The following is a 25,699-nucleotide window of genomic DNA, read 5'->3' on the forward strand; positions in this document are numbered from 1 at the left end:
AAAGGCTGAACTAGATGGACATTGTTTTTATTCAGCCTAACCTACTATGTTACTACATTACCATGTCATGGTATAACACGGCCAGCCTGTTGATTTCAATGGACAACATGTAATGCTTCCTGTACCTTATGGTCATGCTGTAGGAGAATACTATGAAGTTCTCCAGAAGATTACATCTGACTGCTGGGGCTCTTTAAAGGGATATTCCCACGATTGACTTTTATCACCTATGATAGTTGATAAAAGTCTGATTGGTGGAGGTCTCACTGATGAAACCCCCACCTATCTTGAAAACTGGAGTTCTGTGTCCCCATCTTCTCCTCATTATGGGCTCACTTCACCCCAAACATAGAGATTAATGGAGCGGTGCTCGAGCATGTGCAGTGCTGCTACATTAATTTCAATGGGCTGGTAGAAATAGCTAAGTGCGTGCAAGCACTCGGCTATCTCCAGGAGTCGCATTAAAGATGGATGGAGCGGCACCAATGCTGCCCAACCCGACTCCATTAAATCTCCTCCTTACTGCAAGGAGTGTAGTAAGACAACAATGAGGAGAAGAGGGGGACATTTATTCTTGTTCTCTGGATAGGTGGGGGTCTCAGTGATGAATGGGTGATAAAAGTCAATCTTGGGAATACCCCTTTAACTGGGGCAACCTGTGATCGACCTATTTTTTGGAGGACTGTTTTAAGCTAAAAGGACTATAAAGGTGGAAAAGTAGAAAAGCTGTTGATGCCATCCGTATGTTTAGTACCAGCTGCCAGGGAGAGAATGGTGTAAGCTGGGGTCCAGTTTGTGAATTGCATGGTAAGTATATAGTTTTTTTTGGAAAGGGCATCCACATGAGCAAATTGTAGATTACTGGAGAACCCATTTACTGTTATGTAAAATGAGGTTTTGAGTTTATTCTAAAGTAATTAGAAATGGATATAGATTGGCAGCATTGGGTCACGCAGTGCAGTACCTTTTCATTGTCTGCAGATGTCATGGTTGCAGTTGGAGATCGCACGGTCTGGCTTTATCATTGTTACATGCGGACTGCTCAGACAGACCAACGATTTACCTATCAACATTCTGATGGGGCTTTTAAACTTCTTTCTCTGATGTCAGTGATGATGTTTCAGGATGTCGGGATGCTCTCAAGACAAGTTATGGGCTAATTTAAAAAACATGGAAAAAGCTAGGCCAAATAAGGACACAGAACTGTAAATTCAACACCAGAAGAGGCAAAAGGAATCTTGCAATATTGCACCTTATGCGAGGGAAGCTGAAAACAGTGAGCTGCAGCAGAGGAGGTGCGAATACTCTTCTCACTTGTCTTACAGATCCAGAAATACCTCCAGTTACATAAACATGCAGACCAAGAGGAAATCATATTAATCTGAGCAATCAGCACACTGCAAAAACAAAAAAGGATTTACCTACAAAGGTCAAACCGATTTTGCGCGACCAAACCGCGGCCGTCTGCATAGGATTGCGTTAGTTAACGCAATCCTATGCAGGCTTCCAGCGGCGGAAATCCCGCCGTGGAATTTCCGCTCGTGTGCAGGCGCCCTTATGCGCGCTTCTGAAATTTACTAGCATGTCCTGCTTGTTCAGTGTCTGTGCAAAGCATGCCCAGATAACTTGCATTCTATGAAGTGTAAAGGTCCTATTAGGTGAGCCATTGGTAGAGCGCTGATGAACGACATAGCTGTTCATTTACTGCATTTCTCTAAAAGTAAGACCTACCCCTAAAATAAGCCCTACCCAGATTTTTAGGGGGAAGGGGGATTGAAATATAAGTCCTACCCCAAAAATAAGCCCTAGCTACACTAACTGGAAAAAAAGAGCAATATTTATCCAGCAGGCGCTGTTCGGGTCCCTCCTGATGGTCTCTGCAGTTCTGGGCAGGCTTGCTTGCAGTTCTCAGCACCAACAGAACATCACTTGCTCGAACGGGGTTTGTAAACCACGCCTCCAGCAAGCGATTGCTCTGATTGGCTGAGACACGGCGCTCGAAAACCAATCAGAGCCAGTGCTCGATGAACCAATCAGAGCCACTCAATGAATGGCTATTATTGGTTTGTCAAGTGTGGCAGGTCTGAACGCCAACTGCAGGAATCTGAGCTTCAGCAATGGATTTCATGAATATCTGCTACAAATCCGGACCGTAAACTTACCCTAAGAGCTCAGCTATACTGCTTTCACACAAAAATCCACTGCATTTACAGTAGAAGGAATATGGGTGAGATTTAAGAAATCTTATCCACGTGATGTGGAAAAAATGACTGTGGAATCCGCTGTGGAATTGGCATGTGCTGTGGGCTTTAAATCTGCAGCAACATGATTGTTGGCTGTGGATTTCAGCGCACACTTTACCCTTTACAATACACAGGGTGAAATAATCCACGGCAAATCTGACCTAAAACCCACGGCAAAATTAGCCCTGCATACCCACACCACAACCTCATCCCAGCTCCGAAGCATGACAGGCGGAGGAACATGTTTCGGTGATTTTCTGCCACAGTGTTTGGGCTTTCTGTGATCATTGAGGGAACAATGAATTCTGAGGTGTATCAAAAAAGGAGAATGTAAGGGCAGTAGTCCGTTATCCCAAGCTGAAGAGACATTGGCTGATGCAGCAAGGCAATGACCCAAAGCACACAAGTAAGGGTAGCTTCACATCTGCACTCAGGGTTCCGTTTTCATGATCTGTTTCAGGGAGTAGAAAAGGAGAATCCCCACGGCTAAATGGCTCTGTGTCTGTACGGAACCGAACAGTGCCGAATAGATCCCATTGACTATAATGGGGTCTGTCCACTTTCCACCTAGCCACCCTGCTTTTGGATCTGTGATGGAACCTCTGGCCAGAAGTTCTGATGCAGATGTGAAACCGGCCTCAATCAACTAAAGAATGGCTGAAAAATAAGATTTGTGCTTTGGAATTGCTAACTCAGTATCCTGACCTTAACCCTATTCAGATGACCTGAAGAGAGTTGGGCATGCAAGGCATCCCAGAAATACTGAGGAACGCAAAAACATTTGCTGGTAGATATGGTCCAAAATTTCTACTCCACATTGTGAAAATCTTTTTTGCAGCTACAAGAAACATTTGGTGGAGGGGAGCGCTGCTGAACGGAGCTCTCAGGCTCCTGTTATATGGACCGATAAATCCTTTGCTTTTGCGTACGAGCGAACAATGACAGAGTTCACTTGTACAGCCTGTTCACATAGGCAGATAAAGAACTTGCAATTTCGTTCAGAATTGCATTCGCAAATGATTAGTTTTATGCCTTCATAAAATGAACAAGAAGCGAACAAATTCTCATGCGCTGTTCCATCATTGGCCGTGTTTACACTGAAAGATTATCCTTCGAAATTCCACTATCTAACAATTTTTTAAAAGATAATTGTTCTGTGAAAGAAGGCCCTTTGGCTATGACCACAGGCTGCAAAAATGGATTTTGCTGCTGATTTAGTCACAGATTTCCCCCATTTCATTGAAATGCAATCTGAATACCCTCATATCCACACTGATCTTTCTCATGTGGTTTATAAATCCCCGCTCACATGCATTGTACTATATTGCCAATTCTTTGTAGAGCATAATCTGTGCCATGAATCCTCCATGTATTAACATGACCTTATTCACTAAAGCTCTCCATACATTTACAGATTATTAATCCACCTTAGTTCTACTGATTCAACCGAAAAAGTCTATTACACAGTACCACTAAACCAAATATATAATTGTGCACTTTAGTCATGGCTAAATCGGTGTACCTTGAGAGAACTGAGTGGCACTATTTGTTGAGTGACTTCTACATTGCCTTTCTCTCACATGTCTGCTTCTGCAGCTGCAAGTTCAGAGCACCATGGCTGTTCTCTATATAGTCATCATAGAAAAACATAGCCTTTGTGTTCAACCTTTACACAAATAGACATATCACTAACAGCTGAAAAAGACTATGATGGAAGGGCTATAGTGCATTGCAATACATAGGGATTCCAATGTATTATTTATAATGTCAAATTCCCCATAGCTTAAAAATTAAGACTAAAGGGGTTCCCAGGTATTTTTTTTTATTGTGCTGGCATAACCCAAAATAAAAAATAAAATAAATAAATCTTGCTATTCTTATAGCACCAATTTATTCTGCAGCACTTTCAGGTAATTTATTTATTACCCCCCACCAAGCTGGGTACTCATTTTACCGACCTTGGAAGGATGGAAGGCTGAGTAAACCTTGAGACGGCTACCTGAACCACACAAGGATTGAACGCCAACCTTGAGGTTGTAAGCGAGAGCTTAGGACTGCATTTCTGCTGCCTTAACACTCTGCGCCACATGAGGCTCTTAATGATAAAATAGCCTACATTTCCTGAGCCCCAAAAGCTGCAGCGCCACACCTCCCTTCTACCCATCAGCGCCCACTGTTTACTTCATGCAGTCGTCTGTGAATAGGATATCACAGGCTGCTGTAGCCAATCACAGAACTCAGTGGTGGAGCGGTGAGTATAGGTTCGTTGTCTAAAACCGCATGGCCATTACCCAAGCTGCAGATAGCTGGAGCCTTGGGCTGCGCCAGCAGCCACATCTCAGCTACGTCACAGCATGCAGCAAACATTTCGTGGGACCGAACCCAGGCATAGTATACAACAAGTAGTTGGATGCTTTTCAAGTAAAGGGTGTTCGCACAGTTGCATCAATTTTTATGTTAAGTTTGCTGTAGCAAAAAAAAAATGTCGCAAATGTATACAGTCTTTAAAAAACTCTTAATTTTTGTTTTCATCCCTCCCCTCAGCCATCATCCTTGTCTGAATTAATGAGCAGGATGAGAAATGTAGCCAGCGGTGCAGTTTGTGAATGCTTTTCATTGCAGTACAATAGTGCAGCCAGCCAGATAAAGACGCTTCTTATTTACACTAAATAACACTGCAAAATATATCTTCCTCTTACAATAAAACAGACAATTTAACGTCTGCTTTCAGAAGAGCGGAGCGCAGATTGTTCACAGCAGACACGCTTTTGACAGCAGCCAAAATGTATAAATACGGAAGTTAAACCGTATATCACAAGTCCTTTTTATGTTGCGTTGCAGCAGCCAGGTTCTATCCGCACATTTGTTGCAGACATTTCTGTGACTGTCCCAGTCATCTGAAAGATGTCTGAAATAGGCCTCCTTTACACGACCGTGTGCGTTTATACGTCCGCCTGTACGCACGTGTGTTCGCATGAATTCATTTTTGATGTGATTGAGTCCCGATCTTAATTAGCAGATTGAAAGTCATTCTCACAGGGCGCTGCTGCGTATGGTAAAGGACATGCAGAAGCGATGGCAAGCAACGATTGGAATAAACCCTCGGAATGGTAATAAAATGCCTAATTAGGGCGAGCGGTTTTCTTTTCCCAGCGTTGTACGCAGGGTAACTCCCCCCCTCCTTTTTTTCCGGTTTTATCTTTTTCACAAGATAAGGGCGGCTTTAGACGGCTGTATATCGGCTGGGTTTTCACGTCCAACCGATATAAGGTGTCCCTCTGTGCAGGGGGAGGAGGCTAGAAGAGCCGGCAGCAGTGCTCTGAGCTCCTGCCCCCTCTCTGCCCCCTGCCACTATTTGCAATGGGAGGGGACGGGACAGAGCTGAGTCGCATACTTAGCTCCGCCCCTGTCCTGCCCCTCCTATTGCAAATAGTGTTGAGGGGCGGAAAGGGGGCGGGAGCTCAGAGCACTGCTGCCGGCTCTTCCAGCCTCCCCCCCCCCCTCTGCACAGAGGGACTCCGTATACCGGCTGGGCATAAAAACACAGCTGATATACGGTCATCTGAATAAGCCCTAAGGGCGTAAACATATGGGCGCATGCGCAAATTCGCTTTCTGCAACAGGGTGCATTTGTGTGTGTACCAGTGGAAAGTCTTTTTTTTTTAGCTGTTCAAACTTTGCGCATGGAAAAAAAACACAAAACAAAATATAAGGAAAGTCCTATCTTTTCTCGCGTAGTAATATCAGCCTAATGAGGTCCAGATGTGTTCTTTTCCCCCTGTTTTGCGCAGTTTCACACCCTTCCCCTCGTGTCTTTCACACCTCCTATAGACGCCCGTAAATAGAGCAGCTCCTACTTTTTCCCTTGTGCTTATGAGAATGTACGCACTGAAATCAATGTGTGTTTAGCATGTGCAGATGTTGCATGCGCAAATACCTACGCGAACACGGTTGTGTGAAGAAGCACACGGCTATGTTTTTGTTTCGCTGAGCAAAAAGCCACAAAACACATTGTTTTTCCTTAAAACACTAGGAGAATTTATGCAAGGCCCCTTCACACGAGCGTACGCACAGATACCCGCGCTTCAGCGCAACATATGTGTGCCACGAATGAGGTAGTTTTATGTGTATGTCAGCGCATTGTACTGTATTTTTCACGCACTAAAGCAGAGCACGCTGCGGGTTTTTCGTACGTGCAGAATGCAGTCAAAAATAAAAACGGTCCCATGAAAATCAATGGGTTCTATTCTCCGCGCAATACACACGCAAATGTGCTGCTATGAAGCTGCCCTAACATGGATGGAACATATTTCAGTAGCAGAATCAGACTACACCCTGAACTGTGCAGGTTGTTCCGGGTCAGCCATGATCTGGGCTTCCAAGGGCCGAAAATGGAGAGCGACGCATTATGAGATGAATGATGGATCAATCCCAGCGGACAGCCTGGACCAATACCGCACGGATGTCATCAGCTTGTCCGTGCTGCACTCGGATTTACATATCATGTCTTCTGACCGTACGGGCTCCCTCACACGGGCGTATTCGCGTGCACAATGCGCAGAGGATATAACCCATTGACTTCAATGGGTCCGTTGCGTGCGCATTTGAGGTGCACGAAAAAAAAATGCAGCAAGCTCTAGATTTGTGTGTATTTGCGCAGCAAAGGTCCCCATAGAAGTCCGTGTGTGCGAATGTGCTGCATGCCTCACAGTTCTGGGAAAAAAGAACAAATCTGGACCTCATTAGGGGAGGGGGTGCAAAATATACAGCAAGATGCACCAAAACGTGCGCAAAAGCGCATCAGTCATGGCACAAATGTGTTGTGCATAGGCAAACGTTTATACGCATATACTTGTGTGACGGGGCCCTAATGGAAGGAAATAAAGAATCGGCTTTTCTTCTCCAGAAACTGTAAGTTCTGTTCATATTAATGTCATGACTATCATCTATAGGGCGGCCACGGAAAAGTATCCCGACATCACACTGAAAGCTGTAGGAGAAAATCTGTCTTTGTTGCCCATAGTAACCAATCACAGCGCAGCTTTCATTTTACAAGAGCAGTATAAGAAATAGCAGCGAATCACAGCACAGCTTTCACTTTACTTCAGCAGTATAAGAAATAGCAGCCAATCACAGCGCAGCTTTCATTTTACCTCAGCAGTATAAGAAATAGCAGGCAATCACAGCGCAGCTTTTATTTTATCTCAGCAGTATAATATATAACAACCAATCACAGCTCAGCTTTCATTTTACCTTAGCAGTATAGGAAATAGCAGCCAATCACAGCGCAGCTTTCATTTTACCTCAGCAGTGTAAGAAATGAAATCTGAGGGGCTGCTGAGGTAAAATGAAAGCTGCGCTGTGATTGGTTGCTATATATTATACTGCTGATGTATCATGAAAGCTGTACTGTGATTGGTTGCTACGGGCAACACGGGCAGATTTTCCCTTCCCCAGCCCTCCCAGCAGTGTGGTGCCGGCCTACATTTTGATGTCCCATTCTGTACAAGAAGGCTATGACAGCTGCAGACTTAAATCACGTCAGTTGGGGCTCCGGCATCTTGAAGTGTAAGCATAGCGCCTCAGCCAGCTGTTCGCTCCGTCCTTCTGAGACGCTCAGCGGCAGCAGCTCTCTGTAAGGCTGTGACACACCAGCTACAAGAACTCCATTGTATCATTTATTTATTTTGCGCGACAAATAAAAATAAACCGGACGCCATGTCCTCCCTCGCCATTATTTACCACATTTAACCATTTCCCTGCTGCAGCACTGCCGATAAACCTCAATTTAATGTGCATTTCCAGTCAAAAGAAAAAAAAACAAACAACTCCATCCATCTTTTAACAAAGTCACCAAGCTAATCCGGGAAGGCCAGGCTTGTGATGTGCGGAGGGCCCGGCGGACTGAGGGGGGCCGCAGGTGGCAGACATTGTGTAGGCTTTACACTTGTGCTCCATTAATTGCTGACATATCCTTCTCACTGCTCGGCCTCCCTCCCCCTCCTGCCTCCAGGGATAACAGCCGAGATGCAGGCTCAGACTGGTACCCGGCAGAAACACCAGCCAGCCAGCCAATTAGCTGCCGGGATGTAGAGCGCGCCCGAGAAGAGATGCAGTAGTCTAGCAACAGAAGAAACAGCTGAGTAGCCAGCCAGGGCCGGCACCCAGGATCTAACAGCCGGCCAATTAGCACACGGCATCCACCGCTGAAGGGGTTACTTAGCAACAATCATCATCATGGCTCCTCATCCCCCACCTGCCTTCCTCCTTATCGGCCCATCGTCTTCTCCAACACCTTTCTCCGGCGCTCTGTGCAGCCCTAATTATAGTTTATTCACCTCCTCTCGCTATTTCAGTCTCTGGAGGGTGAAGGGAAACCGAATAGATGTACAATTTAACCCCATCGTGACTTCGTGGAAAATGTGCATGGAAAATAACGCAAACAAATCAATTAAATCTCGTGCGTCCGGAACAAAACAAGTCTTATAGGTAGAACGGATCACGGGGGATTCATCACATTCACACCGCCTATATATATATATATATGTTTATGGTATACAGACGTAGCAGGGCTGAGTTTGTCATTTGCGCAGCTCAGGGCGCCGCCTGTGGTTTTCTATAGGACTGCAGATGAAGCTATTATTTAGCTTGACTCAGCAATAACATGATGTACAAGGGAATGAGGCCGGGCGCACACGAGCGGGTTGGATTCGGCATGCGAATGATTGCAGAAACAAACTGCGTGCGATTTTACGTGCGGATGTATGCGTATGGACAGCGTATTGTCCGCTGAGGCAGGGAATAACATCAGAAAGTAGGCCAACATCGTATAGGCGCAGGCGCAGGCGGCATTCTCTTATGTCATGGGGTGAGATCTCTCTCCTCGCTCTCTCTAGCTTGTACGAATCGGCGTCCATACGCTATGTTACTTGCAGATCGAACGCATCCGTAGAGCCATGAAGCTCATATACGCGGAATCCGCAGTAAGATAAAGCATGCTGCCATTTTTCTTCCGCTCGCGGAATAATGAACATGCATTGGGCAGGGGGCGGTACTTTAAATTAACATCCGCCGGACAACCTCACACCCCCTGACTGGTGGACGAACGATATGTCAGCGCGTGGAAATGCTGCCAACAATTCGTTAAGTGATCGTGAAGTGGAACAATTGCTCTACGCAAAAGTACACAAACAACAGTTGTTCGTACGCGTTAGGGACTATTCAGGCGACGATTGTCCAGTGTAAAGCCATCCTAGGGCCCAATGTCCACGGGCGGATCTGATTTGCGGAATCCACGCGGGTCACCCGCGCAAAAGATCCGCAAATCAAACCGTCCACAGGGAAGCATGGGCGTCCACAACTGAATTAAAGCATGCAGAATTGTTTGCGGAGCTTTTGGTCCAGAAAACAAATCGCAGCATGCTCCATTTCAGGGCAGATCCCGCACACACGCCTTCCATTGAAGTCAATGGAAGCCGTCCAAGCCGCAGCCCATTCGCAATTCAATTGTGGACGGGCCACGGATTCCACGGGAAAGCAAGAGTTTTTAAAAGAAAAAAACTCCACTGTGCATGTGCGGCGCCGCACCACCCAGCGCTTCCACACATCTGCAGTGAAGACAATAGAAGACCGGACGCAGGCAGGGTCAGATTCCACTACAAGCTCTTGCATGCGGATTCCGATCCGCCAGTGGACATTGGGCCTTGGGCATACAGATGTAGTTGTAGTGAGTTTGTCATTTGATGCAACTCAGGGTTCTGTCTGTGGTCTTCTCTAGGACTGCAGATAAGCTTATTGTGTTATCTTGGCTCAACAATAACATGATCAGTGATGACAGAACTTTTAGAAAGTTCGGTTCGGTTGGTTTGCTGAACTTTTGCAAAAAGTTTGGTTTGGTCCAAATTAAAAAACCGAATCAGAAGTTCACCAAAACTCCTAAAACTGCTGTGTAACAATGTCTAAGAGCCATAAATATCTGTATATCACTGTATATCACCGTTATCCACGGCTTTCATGGCTCTCACACAATGTTATACACCAGTGTTCAGGACTAGTTTTGAGCGAAGAGAAACAGTAGAACCCTGTTTTGGGTTGAAGTTTGCTAAAAGCTTGGTTCTGGTTTGTTGAACTGAATTTTTAGCACAGTTCGACCCGAAACAAGGTTCTACTGGTTTGGTTCACACAACACAGAATATATTGTGTGAAGGAATTAGCTGAATGACAAACCAGCTCTGCTACATCGTTAACAGTGTCTACACTTTAACCCACAATGTACAGAGAGATTAGACATAATATTAGTTTAGTATTGTTCTGTCACTGTTGCAGAATCCTATTAATTACCTGTGTCTTCCTCAGTTTACCTTTCCTACTCCGGGGCCGGTTCTTTTCAAAGACCTTTGCTGAAGAGTGTGGTCATACCCTGAATGTGCACATATGTCCTTCTTATATGTAATCTGGCTTTAGCTAATTGAATTATCCATGTTTTATCATCCACTTTCACACAAGAGATTCTCCTATGTGCCTGCATACACATGCACCATCTAACCCAAGGATCTTTTTGTCCTGCAGTATCAGGATACTTCTGTGTGCCAGTATCAGGTTCAACATGAATTCGGGTCAATATCACATTCCCAATGTACACCTCCAGCCTTATAGGAGTCACTAAGTAACTATGTCACTAGGCTATTTATTTAAAGGGGTTTTCCAGACTATTTCTATTGCTGACCTATCTTCAGGACAGGTCATCAATAATTTATCAGATGGGGTTTGCCACTTGGGATCCTGCCCACCGTCAATGCCAAAGCACACAGGGTGCGGAGCGGAAGCAAATATCTCCCATCTCTGTGTAGTGGCTGGCGCAGGTTACTGAGGCACAGCCCTCATGGATTTTAATAGGAGTTGCACCTACAATTACTAGTGCTGGCATAGTGCTGGCAACTACACAGGGGTCAGAGGCATCTGCTTCCCCTCCATACACTGACAATGGGTGCCCAATTAACTGATTGACCAGGGTCTGAGCGGCGGACCCCAGCTGATCAACTATGGATGATCAATAGAAATAACCTGGAAAACCCCTTTAATAATGAGACTGGTACATTACCCAAAAGGCAAAATGGGACCATTTCAAGTATTAACAGTAAATTGTGGACTATTATAAGGGGGGTGCACCAATATTACAAGTTATCCCCTATCCACAGGAGAGGGAATAACTTGCTGATCAGTGAGGGTCTGTCTGCCGATCTCACGCTCTGCCTGTCGCTGCAGAGGTCGCTTCTCCCCCGCAGTGATGTCGGGATGAATGGAGCGCTGGTGAGCATGAGCAGTTGGCGCTCCGTACATTTCAGGACCGCTGATAGGAATACCCAAGTGCTGCCTGCTTGATTGTCTCCACAGTCCCACTGAAAATGAATGCAGTGACAGTATGCTTGTGCATCCAGCGCTCCATTCGGTCTCCTCCTCGCTGTGGGAGGTGCAGTAACTCTGCAGTTCGGAGGACGGTAACATGGGACCCCCTGTTGATGACAATAGTCTCAGAGGTCAGAGCCCCACCGATCAGCAAGTTACCCCCTATCCTGTGGATAATCTTGATACAACCCCTTTAATTGATACTAAATAACATAACATAAGAATGGTAGCCCACGTTTTCTTTGAACTACTATGTAGTCTATTTATTCATCCTGGAAATGACATCTGAGTTTAACCACCCCCCTTGTCTATATGACATGACATCTTCAGCACGATTGGACAGGATCCGACGGTGTTGGAACCCAGAATGGCCAAAATCTAAAGGAGGGTTCAGCACCAAATTAGAACGTATCTTGTTTATTGAAAGTTGATTAAAACCACACGAGTGCAGCACCTACACCTGTAACCAACGTGCTTCAGACCAGCACAGCTTATTCAGCCATGAAGGAGGACCTGGGCTTGTCTGCAACACAATATATTGTCAATTCATATACATTTCCAGGAGGAATAATAGAGGAACCTAACATTATAAAGTTTTAAGAAAAAGTGCTCCAGAGCTTATTTCTGGAGCATACAGACATGGCAGTATTATTTTTTTCTCTCCGGTGATGTGTAGTCCCACAGGCCATGCAGGCGCTCACATCAGACCGCTGACACAATTCAGCTAATCCCCTCAGTAGTCCCTCGTTTGTTTTTTGGCCATTATAAAGCATCTACGTTTGAGCGTGCAGCCTTTCCTAAGGATATATAACACTACTTAAATTAGATCTGTGAATCATGGCCCTGTGCGGCCGGGTGACTGCACCGTGTTTACGGGAAGTGCAGCCCATCTTCTCACCAGTCTCAGATATTAATGCAGATTTTATGTACTGTTAAATATATCTCTGGACGCTCCGAAGACTTTATGATTTTCAAAAGATAATCCTTACTAATTGGCTTAAACTGTCTGCTGAAAAACTACAGGAGAAGAGAAAACAATCAATTCCTGGCGCAGGTTCAGTTTGCTTATTTATCTGCTGTCTGATCTTTCCATTTCTGCATTTTGTCAATGCCCTTCTGCCATCTCTCCACTGCATGCCATGTTTGCCATAGCTAGCAGACTGCCAACCCAACAGTGGGGTATAATTTACAATCATGCTATTTTGTACTTATTACCAAATATAAAGCCTCACCCATGCAGTAAAGCCCCATATATGGGGGCTGGCCAATTACCATGCAGCCTCCATGTGCTGCCCCATAGGCTCCATCGGGATGCTTCTAGGAGGGAATGCCTTCATACATATGGCATCTGATGGGCCATGCCAGGTTTTCTTTAGATTTGGACATAATCCATTAGAAAAAAACTGTGTAATGTGGCAATGAGAGCCTTATCACTCTTTAGACCAGATTCACACAGTACAGCTTTTTATGCATCTTTTTTCTCCAAAAGCGAGGAAAAAAGTACAAAAGAGGCTAAGTAAATATGTTTCCTCCCTTCAGATGCACTCCTGGCTTTGGCTAAGAAAACATGCATCAAAAGCTGCAGTAAACTGTCCTATATGATCCCGATCTTACCGTGTTTCCATGATAGTAAGCACTACCCCGATAATAAGCCCTACCATGAAATATAAGCCATTCCCCAAAAATATGTCCTAGCTCCTCCAACACCCCAAAAGAGCAGTTCTTCCTGATAGTGGGGCTTGAACACCCCGCTTCCAGCAAGCTAAACTCTGATGTCATTAAATTAGGTCATTCAGTGAATTGCTGTGATTGGTTAATTGAGCGCCGACTCTCATTGGCTGACATGGCAATTGATTAAGCAATCAGAGCATTAGCTTGCTGGAGGCGGGGTATTCAAGCCCCACTACAAGGAAAAACTGCTCTGTCGGCGTGCCAGAGGACAGGGAAGCCTGCATCGGCGACGGAGACCAGCACAAGAGACCCAAACGCCGGCTGGTAGATAACATTTATAAGACAACCCCAAAAAATAAGACTCTGTGCCTCTTTTGAGGCAAAAATTAATATAAGACAGAGTCTTATTTTCAGGGAAACACGGTAGTTGCTTGCAATGACACATTCGGATTGAAGGGTGGTAGATGGCACTTGTCTTAGGGCGGCTTCATACAGATGTATTAACAATTGCAACACACAGAGAATAGAACCCATGGATATCAATGAGTTCATTCCCATCTCCCTTTTTTGCATGTGCATTTCTTGCACCGATACGCGCGCAAATGTACCTCATAAACCTTTTTCATTGTGCAAATACATTGTGCTGAAGTGTTCACCATTGCGCCTACGATGTCTGAAGAAGGCCTTAAGAGTGAATATAGGAATGTATGAGAACTGTTCAGTTGACAACCATCTCCAATCACAAGACTACCAGGAACCGTAAGCCTCTTTAACACAAACATATTGTAAACGTTCGTAATACAGATACGTAATACGCCCATATTACAGATGAAATTGCATGACTTTGCCATCAGTATTCCATCTGCTTTTATTTTATAATACCGATGAATATAAATACGGATGCAATATAGATGCATCAATATACTCATCTCTATCCATAGACTTCAAGGAGTGTATTACATCTGTAAATGGAGGAAAGTAGTGAACGCAGCGTTTTCAAATACATATGAATTTCATGTGCCCATGTAAATAGATTCGTAGATTTTCATTAGTGCCATGTTATGGTCCGTAAAGCCTGGTTTATTACAAAGAACTTTAAACACGCTTGTGTGAAATGGGCCCTAAAGGAGTTTTCGGGCTCTTAAAAAATGATGACCTATCGTTAGGAAAGGTAATGACTGATTGGATCCCTGCCAATCGGCTGTTTGCTGGGCTATGGTGACAGTGCAGAAAGCTCCATACATTGTGCAGTGGCTCAGCATGGTATTGCAGGTACAGCTCCCATTTACATCAATGTAAGCTGTGCCTGCAATACCACACCAGACCACTGAAATGTACGGAGCTGTTTGCTGTCTGCTTTGTATAGCGTTACAGTGGCCAGCACACAGCTGATCGGCAAGGTACCTGGGAGGCGGACCACTGCCGCTCAGCTATTGATGACCCATCTGTCCTAAAGATAGGTCATCGCTTTTTTTAATAGCTAGAAAATGTATAGCAATTCTGCAAAGAATAAAAATGCTATGGATTTTAAATCTCATCTCCGTTTATGGTAGTGTAAATTGCTGTGGATTTCCGCCATATTTGCATAAAGCCTTATTGCATCACCTGGTTTCAGTGTAGTGATCAGCACAAGTCTTCATGCATGTCTCAGATCTGCCTCTTCCTTTTGCCCATGTAGGTGAACTCCATAACGTTTTTCAGTGTAGACTGCTAACTGAATTCTAAACTCTGGTTGCCTTTGGGCAGCGAAGCCACTTTTTCTTTTAGATCGCTTTAAATCACAGTGCCAGACGTCCGCAAATTGTGCAGCAATGTCCGTCCATAGACATGCTAGTTTAAAAGATTCCCCCCTGCCCACAAGCCGAAATCAACTGCAATTTTCCACTTCCGGGGGAGAAGCACAGCATGTTCTACACTGTCAATGGAAGCTGTCCGTCCCGCGATATTCCACGCAGTAAGCACTGCAGAAGTACCGCGAGAATCCGCGTCACAGTCCAGCGCATCATGAGCTGCATTACGCATGCATGCTAGCTCGCCGGCTGAGACACTCACGGCAGATCTGGACAGGTGAGTATAGGGTCTCTGGGGGGCGCCGGGTCTGATTCCGCTGCAAGATTTTGCAGGCGGAACCCGACCCGGCCGTGAGCATGAGGCCTTAGGAACATAAAGAGATGTTTGTTTTATGTATAAATATTTATATATGTGTGTATATATATATACACACACAGTATAGCTACCTGACGATTTCAGTGATGATTAACAAGACTAGAAATACGTTGCAGCGAACCTTTTAAATATGACTACTTGCACCTCCACTACAACCACACCACAAATGGGACAACATGGTAACAACCAAAATGACTCCTGTGGAAAAGACAGGATATCACCAAGGAGTTCGTTTTTTTCTCCTTTGAATTAAGTTATTAATTCTTTATTACCAAAATAAGCATTTTAAACCCCTGGAAAACCTGCATAAAATAACAGAAATCAAAATCGTACTAAAGACTCATTGAAAAAAACCACACCATTAGCTAAATAAACACCACAATCCGCAACAAACAGCAACTTTATGTCTTGCAGATTTCAGGCCGCCTTATCAGACATTTTGCAGTGGACATTCCACAGCGTATCCTTCTTGTGTGAACATAGCCTTAAAGGGGTTTTCCTATCCTTAGGATATGCCATCAATATCAGATCGGTGGGGGAGGATTGACTTCGGCACTCTTCTTATAGCGCTCAGACTGTGACAGCTCACAAGGCTTTCCTGCACCTATTCCAAGTGAATAGGCCTGAGCTGCAATACCAGTCCCAGCCACTATGCAATATACAGACCACCACTGATCTGATACTGATAAAATATCCTAATGATAGGCCATCAATAACCAAGTCCCACAAAACTCCTTTAAATGAGCAAGGAAGATAAGTTTAATTCCATCTTACAATGCTTTTACCTTACCAAGGATGCATAAAACACTTCTTGTAATTACTATTATCACAAGCCACTATTTCTGATCTTTATCGCCCTTTTACACGGCAAGGTAAATCAAAAGAAGCGCGCAACCAGCGATGACGTAGCGATCGTATATATCGTTTACTTGGCATGCATTTACACTGAACAATCATTGGGTATTTCCGATCGATCATTGGAAGACAGATACATTTTCCAGACACTTTACGGAAGTTTTGCATAAAAAAGTAGGTAAAGCCACGTACCTGTATGCGTTCTCTGGTGGGCCTTCAAATGTGAGCTCTTTGTGTAGACTTTTCGGCAACCGTTAAACTGGCACCTGTGAACTCTTTTCTTATTTTCAGGTGACGCCTCTCCCGCGTTCCCCGCCTGCTCACTGTCACTTAGACCACACTTTGATGTTATGGCGGATGCGGAGGATTCGGTGGCCTTTCCAGAGCTAACAGATGCTTTTTTTGCAACCAGTTTTAATGTTACGGTTCCATCCAAAGCTGACAGAGACTGCGATGTTTTGACCAGATGCCGGCTGAGTTCAGGGGAAGATGGCGGCGTTAACGACGTGACTGCGTTAAGCTGTGCCTGGTTTACAGATGTATAACATTCCGTAGAGGAGCTGGCCGGCTGTAAGCTCACGCAGGTCTCAGACAGCAGTTTGTCCTGTGAAAGTAACAGGTCCATACTAGGACGCTTCTCATATGTACTGATGTCTACAGGAATTACAATGGGATCCAGCTTACGGGCGCATCCATCTGTACCTTGGGATATGGAGCCATTCAAGAAAGTGTCGAAATCTTCCCCAAATGTCTCTGACATCTTCTTTGGTTCGGTCTGCAAATACCGTTCCAACTCCAGACAGGTCTAGGAAGCGAGAAGAGAAAAGTTTCATCAGCAAAGCATATTTAATATAACATATCAAAGCATTCCAATAATTGCAGTACACTTCTGAAATGTTCAACTTAATGCTAGCATGACTTGCGGCTAGCCCAGCCACTGCAGCTGTCGGTAGAAAACTACCCATACACTCGTCTAGCCATCAGTTATCTCAGCCCATACATATACATGCTTGGATTGGTTAAGTGCACATATGCTCTAAATGTAGAGAGCGGAGAAAGCCATTGCCAGACACCTCTGCCAGGGGATTATCTCCCAAGAACAAGAGATCATTATGTCCCCAATATCTGATACATGGGTGGAAAGTCAGAAGGCTCCCATAAATATTAAACTATCAGCTGGTCCCACCAAAATCGGCTTGGCTAATTTACATCTAATGCGTATGGTCAGTGGAAGGCTGCTTTCACAACTGTGGCGGAGATTCCGTTTTTCTGCTCCGTTTGGGGAGCAGGAAGGGAGAAGCCCCGGACCGAACAGGTCCAGCATATGATGGAACCGAACAGCGCAGAAGGGACTTCATTGACTATAATGGGGTCTGGCTGATTTGCACTCAGCTCCCTGGCATTCTACCAGAAGAAGAATGTAGATGTGAAGGCAGCCTAATGTGGCTGTAGAAGGTTTACTTGCAGTCCTATGTATAAACCACCACATAGATAGATAGATAGATAGATAGATAGATAGATAGATAGATAGATAGATAGATAGATAGATAGATAGATAGATAATTTTTAAATTCTGTTTCTTGAGTTTCTAGAAAGAAACAGGTAAATAAAGTTTACAATCAGATAAGTCTTTTGTTACTAAACATTAGACTATCTACAAAATAAGTGTATGTAAGGTTTACATTAAAGAACATTCTGCATTGTATATGAACAAATATACCATGTTTCTCCCAAAATAAGACATCGTCTTATGTTAATTTTGCCCCAAAAGAGGCACAGGGTCTTATTTCTGGGGAATGTCTTAGCAGACGCCGTCCGGGTCCCTCTTGCTGGTCACCGGAGCTCCGGTGCTCTTGCTTCAGTCCTCAGCAGCTGACAGGACATTGCTTCCTGGTAACGGAGTTCATAAACCCCGCCTCCAACAAGTGATGGCTCTGATTGGTTCTCAAGCACCGCAGCTTAGCCAATCAATGCAGCGCTTAAAAAAAGCCAATCACAACCATCGCATTGAATTTCGTTACCAGGAAGCGATGTTCTGTGGGCTGTTGAGGACTGAAACAAGTGCACCGGAGCTCCGGACGATGCCTGCTAGGTAGGTATTGCTTATTTTCAAGGTAAGTCCTACTTTTAGGGGAAACACAGTATTAAATACTAATAACTAAACTTAGCTGCAGAAAAAAGAATAAATGCTCCCCGGGATGCAAATAGGCAGCAAAGTAAAAATAAACAAAACATATAGTAAACTTATTTAACAGCTGAAGCTGTTGTTGTTATAACAAAAAAGATTTATATTCAGAAGATTATTGGAAACTTATCCAATGATCCCATGTCTTCAGAAATGTTTCATGGTTATCTTTAATAGAAGTGAGACCCTCCATTATCATCATCTCCTGAACCCTTTTAAGCTAATGGTGTACTGTTGGTTGGATTAGTTTGTTTCCAATGGGGTGGTGGACAAGCCCTAGCACTAGCAGCCTTAACTAAATGTCGTCCATTCAGTGGTGCACATCCAAGTACCTCTGCGTTCCATCAAGCGTGTCTCCAGCAGTAATGAGGAAGAGGTGTTATTGCCTCAAAACGCATCTTTTATGCTGGCATTACTAATAAATGGAGATGTCAGGACCCTGAGAACCCTGTGGACTCGTGGTATTTTCATTACGCTATCAGGTTGTACCTTATTCACAGGATTTTTTTCCACTTTGACATTTTCCCTAATTGAAAAACTTGTCCTCATGAGAACTTTATTCACTACTTCTAGAGTAAGATTTAACGTATCTCTGCATACACTGTCCGGCCAGAAGTATTTGGTCAGATTCAAATCTAGCAGCTCTGTGCTAAACACTGAGCCACCATCCTGACCAATGACTTATTTATCGTGGACAACTCTCTACTGCATTCTCTACCAAAGCCACCATGTCTCTGCTCAAGCTATAGTGGCACCAGACATGGGCAGCCGTATTGTAGCTTTTCTTGCAAGTCAACAGAAAGAATACAAACTGCTATAAACTACAGATTAAATTTCTATTACATACTCAAAGGACAACCATAAGGCTTTTTTTGAATATCTTGAAGCCCCGCATATTCACTTACAGAACATATTTGCTATGAGAGCCCTTCAAACAGTGGGACGTTTTATGGAATTGCTTAGAAAACCTATATATTACAGATTGTAAAGCACTTCATATTATGCTAGGATGCAAATGTCAGGGCTCGAACCCAGGAGCTTTTATGCCACAACCAGCAGCTCTCCCTGTTGAGCTATCTAGCCTTCTGGACAGCTCCCCTGCTGGACTTTAACCTCGTTCCCATACCCCTCATCGAGTTTCCTGTCTTGGCTCTGCCCTGCTTCTGATTGGACTTCCTATAAAAGCCTGGCCCTTCCACTGCACCATTGCGAAATGATTGTGTCAAGCGCCACCACCTACCTGCTTCTCTGCAACTAAACTGATACTAACCATGCCCCAACCTCTGGCTTCCCCTGACTATGCTACTTACCTGCTCTTCTGTACTGCAACAGATACTAACTGCACCCATGCACCCAAACCTCTGGCTTCCCCTGACTACGCTACTTGCCTGCTCCTCTGTACTGCAACAGATACTAACCACACACCAACCTCTGGCTTCTCCTGACTACACTACTTGCCTGCTCCTCTGTACTGCAACAGATACTAACCACACAACGACCTCTGGCTTCCCCTGCCTACGCTACTTGCCTGCTCCTCTGTACTGCAACAGATACTAACCGCCAACCGACCTCTGGCTTCCCCTGACTACGCTACTTGCCTGCTCCTCTGTACTGCAACATACTAACTGCGCACCGACCTCTGACTTCCCCTGACTATGCTACTTGCTTGCTTCTTTGTACTGCAACAGATACTAACTGCACCGACCTCTGGTTTCCCCTGACTACGCTACTTGCCTGCTCCTCTGTACTGCAACAGATACTAACCGTGCACCAACCTCTGGCTTCCCTTGACCCTGTTCTGCTGCATAGGTTACAATACAAGGATCTCCAACCCAGAACTATACCATTACAGGAAATGAATAAATCAATTACAGCGTTGTTGGCACAGATCATGAGCTCAGCACTTGTTCCATTTTTCTTCCAATACTCTGAACCTCTGCCCCTAATTATACAACTAGAAAGAAACACAAAGCAATATATACAGTAAGCTCTAAAGGACCATCAAATGGATGAAGCCCTTTTCTCAATGAGAACCTCTGATCATGGGACCAAAAACATGTGCCGTTGACTTTTTTTTTTACATTAACAGAGTGGTACTTCCAGACAGAATAAAGCTAGGGATACGTAAGAACACACTGTGCACCACTTGTTCTTGGTTTGTGAGAACTTTTGCTACTTTTTAAGCAAAAAGTCATTTTGTCCAGGGTAACATTGAAAGTTCAGTGGTTAATAAGTTTCCTAAGGTTTAGAATTCTGCTGTCATTCTGTCTTTAGCCCCGAGATGTGAAGGGCTTACAGCATCTGTTTGCTCGTGCACAATAAATGATAAAAAAAAAGAAAAAAGCTGCAAAGCATTCCAGGAATATCTGAAAGGCTGCGATAACATTCATTCTGCTCCCATTTCTTTTTACTAGCCTGTAACAACTTCTCAGTGGAATTCAGGAAACAGCACCATGAATACCAATTTATCTAAAACACTTTCTAAATACACCATATAAAAAAGCTACTTTACGCTACTTTCATTGACGAACGGAGCTGGATTAAGGGTTTGCATGAAGTTATACCGTGAGAAATTAACATGTTATTAACTTTAGGCAACGGTTAGCAGGCTGACAATAACAGCTTTTATAAAGCATAATGGATGCCTAGAGACAATGGGGAACATAGATATATTTCCTCTGAGTTTAAGCACTTTGGAAAATAAGCTATTTTGTGGTTATTAAAATGGTTGCCCAGGGCCAGTCTAATATGATGGAGATTTAGGAGCTGAAATAGTGAGAGAGTTGAAATTTTAATGAATTGCTATGAGAAACCAACTCCGTAATATTTCATGTAACTGGAATTCGGGCTGCAAAAGATGTCAGAATAGATTATTTTGATACACATACCAATATACAAAGCACGGCAAATAGAAAAAAAAACTGTTTCACAATAGCAAATCCACTCCTAAAGCACGGTTGGCCATTAACTACCTCCAGAGCTATTTTATTGATGTCTGAACCCGGCATTATTATGAATAGTACTGATTTTAGGTGGAATGGGTTCAGCTGCTCAAATGGATTTTCTATAGCTACTGTAGCGAAGAGAGTGGAACGCAAATATTGGCCATTTTCTTCAAGAGGAAGGATGAAGGGGCAGATTATGAAACTAGACCCCTCAACATGTTGGGTAATGCTTTGTATCGATTTATTGATGTAAGACACATTTCTATTTGAAGGCTATGAGCTCCTTTAAGCATCTTCTGACATGTTGGCTACATGAATGAAGCTTTAGGGGTATGTACTGTCCTAATGAAATCAATAAGGCTCTCAAAGACGTGGCAAAAAATGTTTAAGGATGTACATACAGATTAAGGCAAGAACAGAAAATAAGGTAGGATCCAGGAGTCAACGAGGTAAATAAAGGAGCCAGCAGGAAGCCAACAGCTTCTTATGCCGAGCTCATATTTTTTTAATGCAAATGAACTTCCTGTTTGAAATTTGCGATGCCATGATGTGCCAGCTACTGTCCCTCAACAGGATGAATACAGGAAAATAAAGTGTAAAAGTACAAATCATCACCCTTAGGCCGCATGCACACGAGCGGAAATCCCGCCGCGGGATTTCCCGCGGGATTTCCGCCGCTGAAAGTTTGCATAGGAGTGCATTACAATACGCACTCCTATGCAGACGGCTGCGGTTTGGCCGCGCGAAATCTCGCGCGGCATGTCCTAATTTTCTGCGGGGCACGCACTCACCCAGCCGCCGGCTCCGGTCTGCGCATGCGCCGGCTGCGCGGCAGCCGGCACATGAAAGAGCCGGGGCCGCCAGGCGCGGGTGAGTACGCGCTCGTCCCTGCAGGCTCTCGGTTCGGATCGCGCGGCGAGAATTCTCGCTGCCAGATCCGACCCGCTCGTCTGCAGGCGGCCTTAGGCCCAATGCCCACGGACGTTTTTTTGCTTCAGAATTCGCAGCCAGACACCCGCCAGGAATTCCACAGCAATGTCTGTCCATAGCATGCAATGTCAAACAATTCACCTGCGATTTCCGCTTGCCGAGGAAGAATTGCAGCATGCTCTATTTGGTGTGGGAAATCACATGGACAGCTTCCATTGCAGTCAATGGAAGCCGTTTGATTCACAGCGATTCCAAAATGCCAATTTTGAAATCACCGCGGATCCGCGTCATCGCTTGCGCAATGTTGCGTCATGCCCTGCCCTGCAAATGCGCGTCGGTGCTCTGGCCAAGACACTCGCGCGTGGATCCAGACAGGTGAGTATGGGTCTCTGGCTGCGCACTGGCTCGGATCTCGCTATCGGAATCCGACCCAGCCATATGCAGGAGGCCTAAACTGGCACAATGGCAATGCTCTGTGTCAGAAGTCGAAGTGCACAGAGGTGGAAGATGCTGGGCCAGATCCCGGGTAGATGCACAAAAACAAAGACAGTGGGCTCTGGTACTGTAAAAATGATAACATCTATTGAAGACTCAGTAAATGTGCAAATGATTAAAAAACACTCGCTCATAAGAACCTTAGCAAGTCATATTTTTTACAATGCTGGAACGCACTATCTTGGTTTTCCTACTGCCCCTTGACATCCAAACTGGTTATTTTACAGTAAGCAGCAATTTTGGAAGTAGTGATGAGCAAATTTGTAAAAAGTTCAATTCGACTGCTTTGCCAAACTTTTGCAAAAAGTTTATTTTTGTCTGAATTAGTTTGAAGCGGAAGTTCACCAATACCCCTAAAACTGGTGTGTAACACTGTCTAAGAGCCATAAAAGTTCTGAGAGTGTTATCCAGGGTTTTTATGGCTCTCAGACAGTGTTATGCACCAGTGCTTGGGACTAGTGCTGAGTGAACAAACCAGTAGAGCCCTGATTTGCGTAGAACTATGTTTTAAGTAGAACTTTGCTAAAAGTTTGGTTTGGCTTCATGCTCAACTGAACTCCTAGCAATGTTCAACCCGAAACAAAGTTCTACTGGTTTTGTTCACTTAACACTATCTCGGAGTGAAAAATATAACCAATTGTCACCGTGTGTCTTGCCTCTTGAGAAAACTTATAGTTCTTGGGGCATGAAGGCCGCCTGCCACTATTTATTGCCTCAAGTTCACCAAAGATATATGTGGTGCCAATGTAACAATGTGTTTTAGAACACTCAATTGCAAGTCAAATCAATCCTCAAAAGTTGGCTTGGAGACCCTGCCCCATTTATCTATTGCATTATATGAAGTCCACTGCATCTTGTACAATTGGTTGTCAAGTAAACCAAAATAAATGAATAATAATTCGATGTTTAATTACACTGGGGCTGCAGAGAAGAAAGTAGCATACAGGATGTAATCAGTCCGCACTTATAGAGGGATTGTCCTCAACAGAAATGTCTCTTATACTAACTATTAGGCGCTAGATGGAAACCTCCAGATGAATCTCTAGCGGGCGCCTGATGGTTGTCAAACCCTGAACTGCATTATATTACAACATTGTTCAACATTACATCTGAAGAATGACTAAACCTTCCATACATTACATCTCCTAAGCTATAATTAATACCAGGGAAAGCTTTACAACCTAGCTGCGCACTGAGCTGTCCAAGGTAGGAAATCATAGCATACAGCCAAGTCCTAACTGTGTGCATACCCCAAATACGGCACAGTAAGACAATCATTGTATGTCAGCTACATAGGAACTGCAGAAAAGGGTAGTTCTGCCAGTCTATGTCTCAAAGAGTGCGAATTCCGTAAAACACATCGATTGAAAGAGTAACTTTTGCCTAATTTTAAAAAATCAATAGTACAAGCGATGATAAGTAACTTTATCTCTTTTAACAGAAAAAACTTTTAGACAATGGAACTCATGTACACACATATGACAGCTTATTCTGAAAAGTCACCTGAAACTACATGGATGTTTTAAAGGAATATGGAACAATACCTCTGCAGCGCCACCTATTGGATGGCAGTATTCCTTCAAATCAATGTACGACTTTTTAACAAGTCTGTTAAAGTCGTACATTGGTTTTACAGACTTCTGCATTAATTTGAAGGATTGCTACCATCCAATAGGTGGCGGTGCAGAGGTACTGTTCCGTCTTCCTTATTTACATAAATTACCCAGAGGAGCATGCATGGCTGTATAAGTCTCCTCACTCATCTTTCAGGTGTCTTCTCACACCCCTTTTGGGGGCTCTCATGCGGAGAGACAATGCCATCCCCCAACCCACTCACCCCCTACGTGTCTTCACAAAGGTTTAGGGTGCTCTCCATAAGAAGACACGACACCCCTCTTGACCCACTGCTTTAAAGGAGTTATACACATGAGCATTGTTTTCCCACATGGCACCTTGTTGTCATGCAGGAAACTAATCACGGCATGTTCTATCTTTCTGCATGTTCTCGCATTGCAACACCCATTATTTTCAATGGGGCCAACAGCAGCATCGCACCACATGCTACCGTGGTTCCTGAAAGTAGGTCCTACCCCGATAGTAATGCCTACCCATCAGGGACGCCGTGGACCAGGTGAGCATAAGCCCACTCCCCCTGAAAATAAGACACTGTGCCTCTTTTGGAGCAAAAATGAATATAAGATAGTATCTTATCTTTGGTGAAACACGGTAGGTGCATGCAATGCAAGGTCTCCCATTAAAAACAATTAGAGAAACTCTGCGATCCTCTGCCGCAGAGTTGCCTCAAAGTGACCATTTAAAGGAAACGAAGAAAAAACCCTAAAAGTTGTCCATACAAGTGTTTCTTCATACATGTTACAGCAACTATTGTAATTCGCACTTGTGCCAACAACCCTACAATCAAGAGGCTAAACATTCACCTTTTCCTTCAAGAAATGCTCCACCTTTATAATTAGTCTTCATTAGAAGCTAGGAAGCGTCTGTCTGCTACTTTGTCATTTGCTTACATTGTCTATTTAGCTGCTCACGGCTACTGTTACCGATGCAGCTCATCCTGCAGCCTACAGTATAGCAGGAACTGCCTCTTTCAGGACATATGATCTTGCTGATGGGCTGAACTGGGGTAGGGGCATTATGCTAACCTGTGTTTACTGTTGGAGCTTACAGATACTTTAAGTGTCCTCAGTCCTCAGGTAAGAATGCAGGCATATCATTACAGTGTTATAGGGTTGTTTGCATTTAGAAAAATACGACTGCTTTCTTCCAGAATCAATGGCACTCATATA

At 44.3% G+C, this 25,699-nt stretch overlaps 1 protein-coding gene across 1 annotated transcript in view; it reads right to left on the bottom strand.

Moving 5' to 3' along the window:
• KLF7 (KLF transcription factor 7) overlaps window positions 1-25,699 on the bottom strand; it is a 143,703-nt gene that overhangs the window by 28,733 nt on the left and 89,271 nt on the right. The window contains exon 2 of the mRNA XM_066576097.1: window positions 16,533-17,145. Within this exon, the coding sequence (XP_066432194.1) occupies window positions 16,533-17,145 (613 nt within the window). The remainder of the gene's footprint in view (window positions 1-16,532; window positions 17,146-25,699) is intronic.

The sequence above is a fragment of the Eleutherodactylus coqui genome, chromosome 8 (assembly GCF_035609145.1).
Source record: "Eleutherodactylus coqui strain aEleCoq1 chromosome 8, aEleCoq1.hap1, whole genome shotgun sequence".
NCBI lineage: Eukaryota > Metazoa > Chordata > Amphibia > Anura > Eleutherodactylidae > Eleutherodactylus > Eleutherodactylus coqui.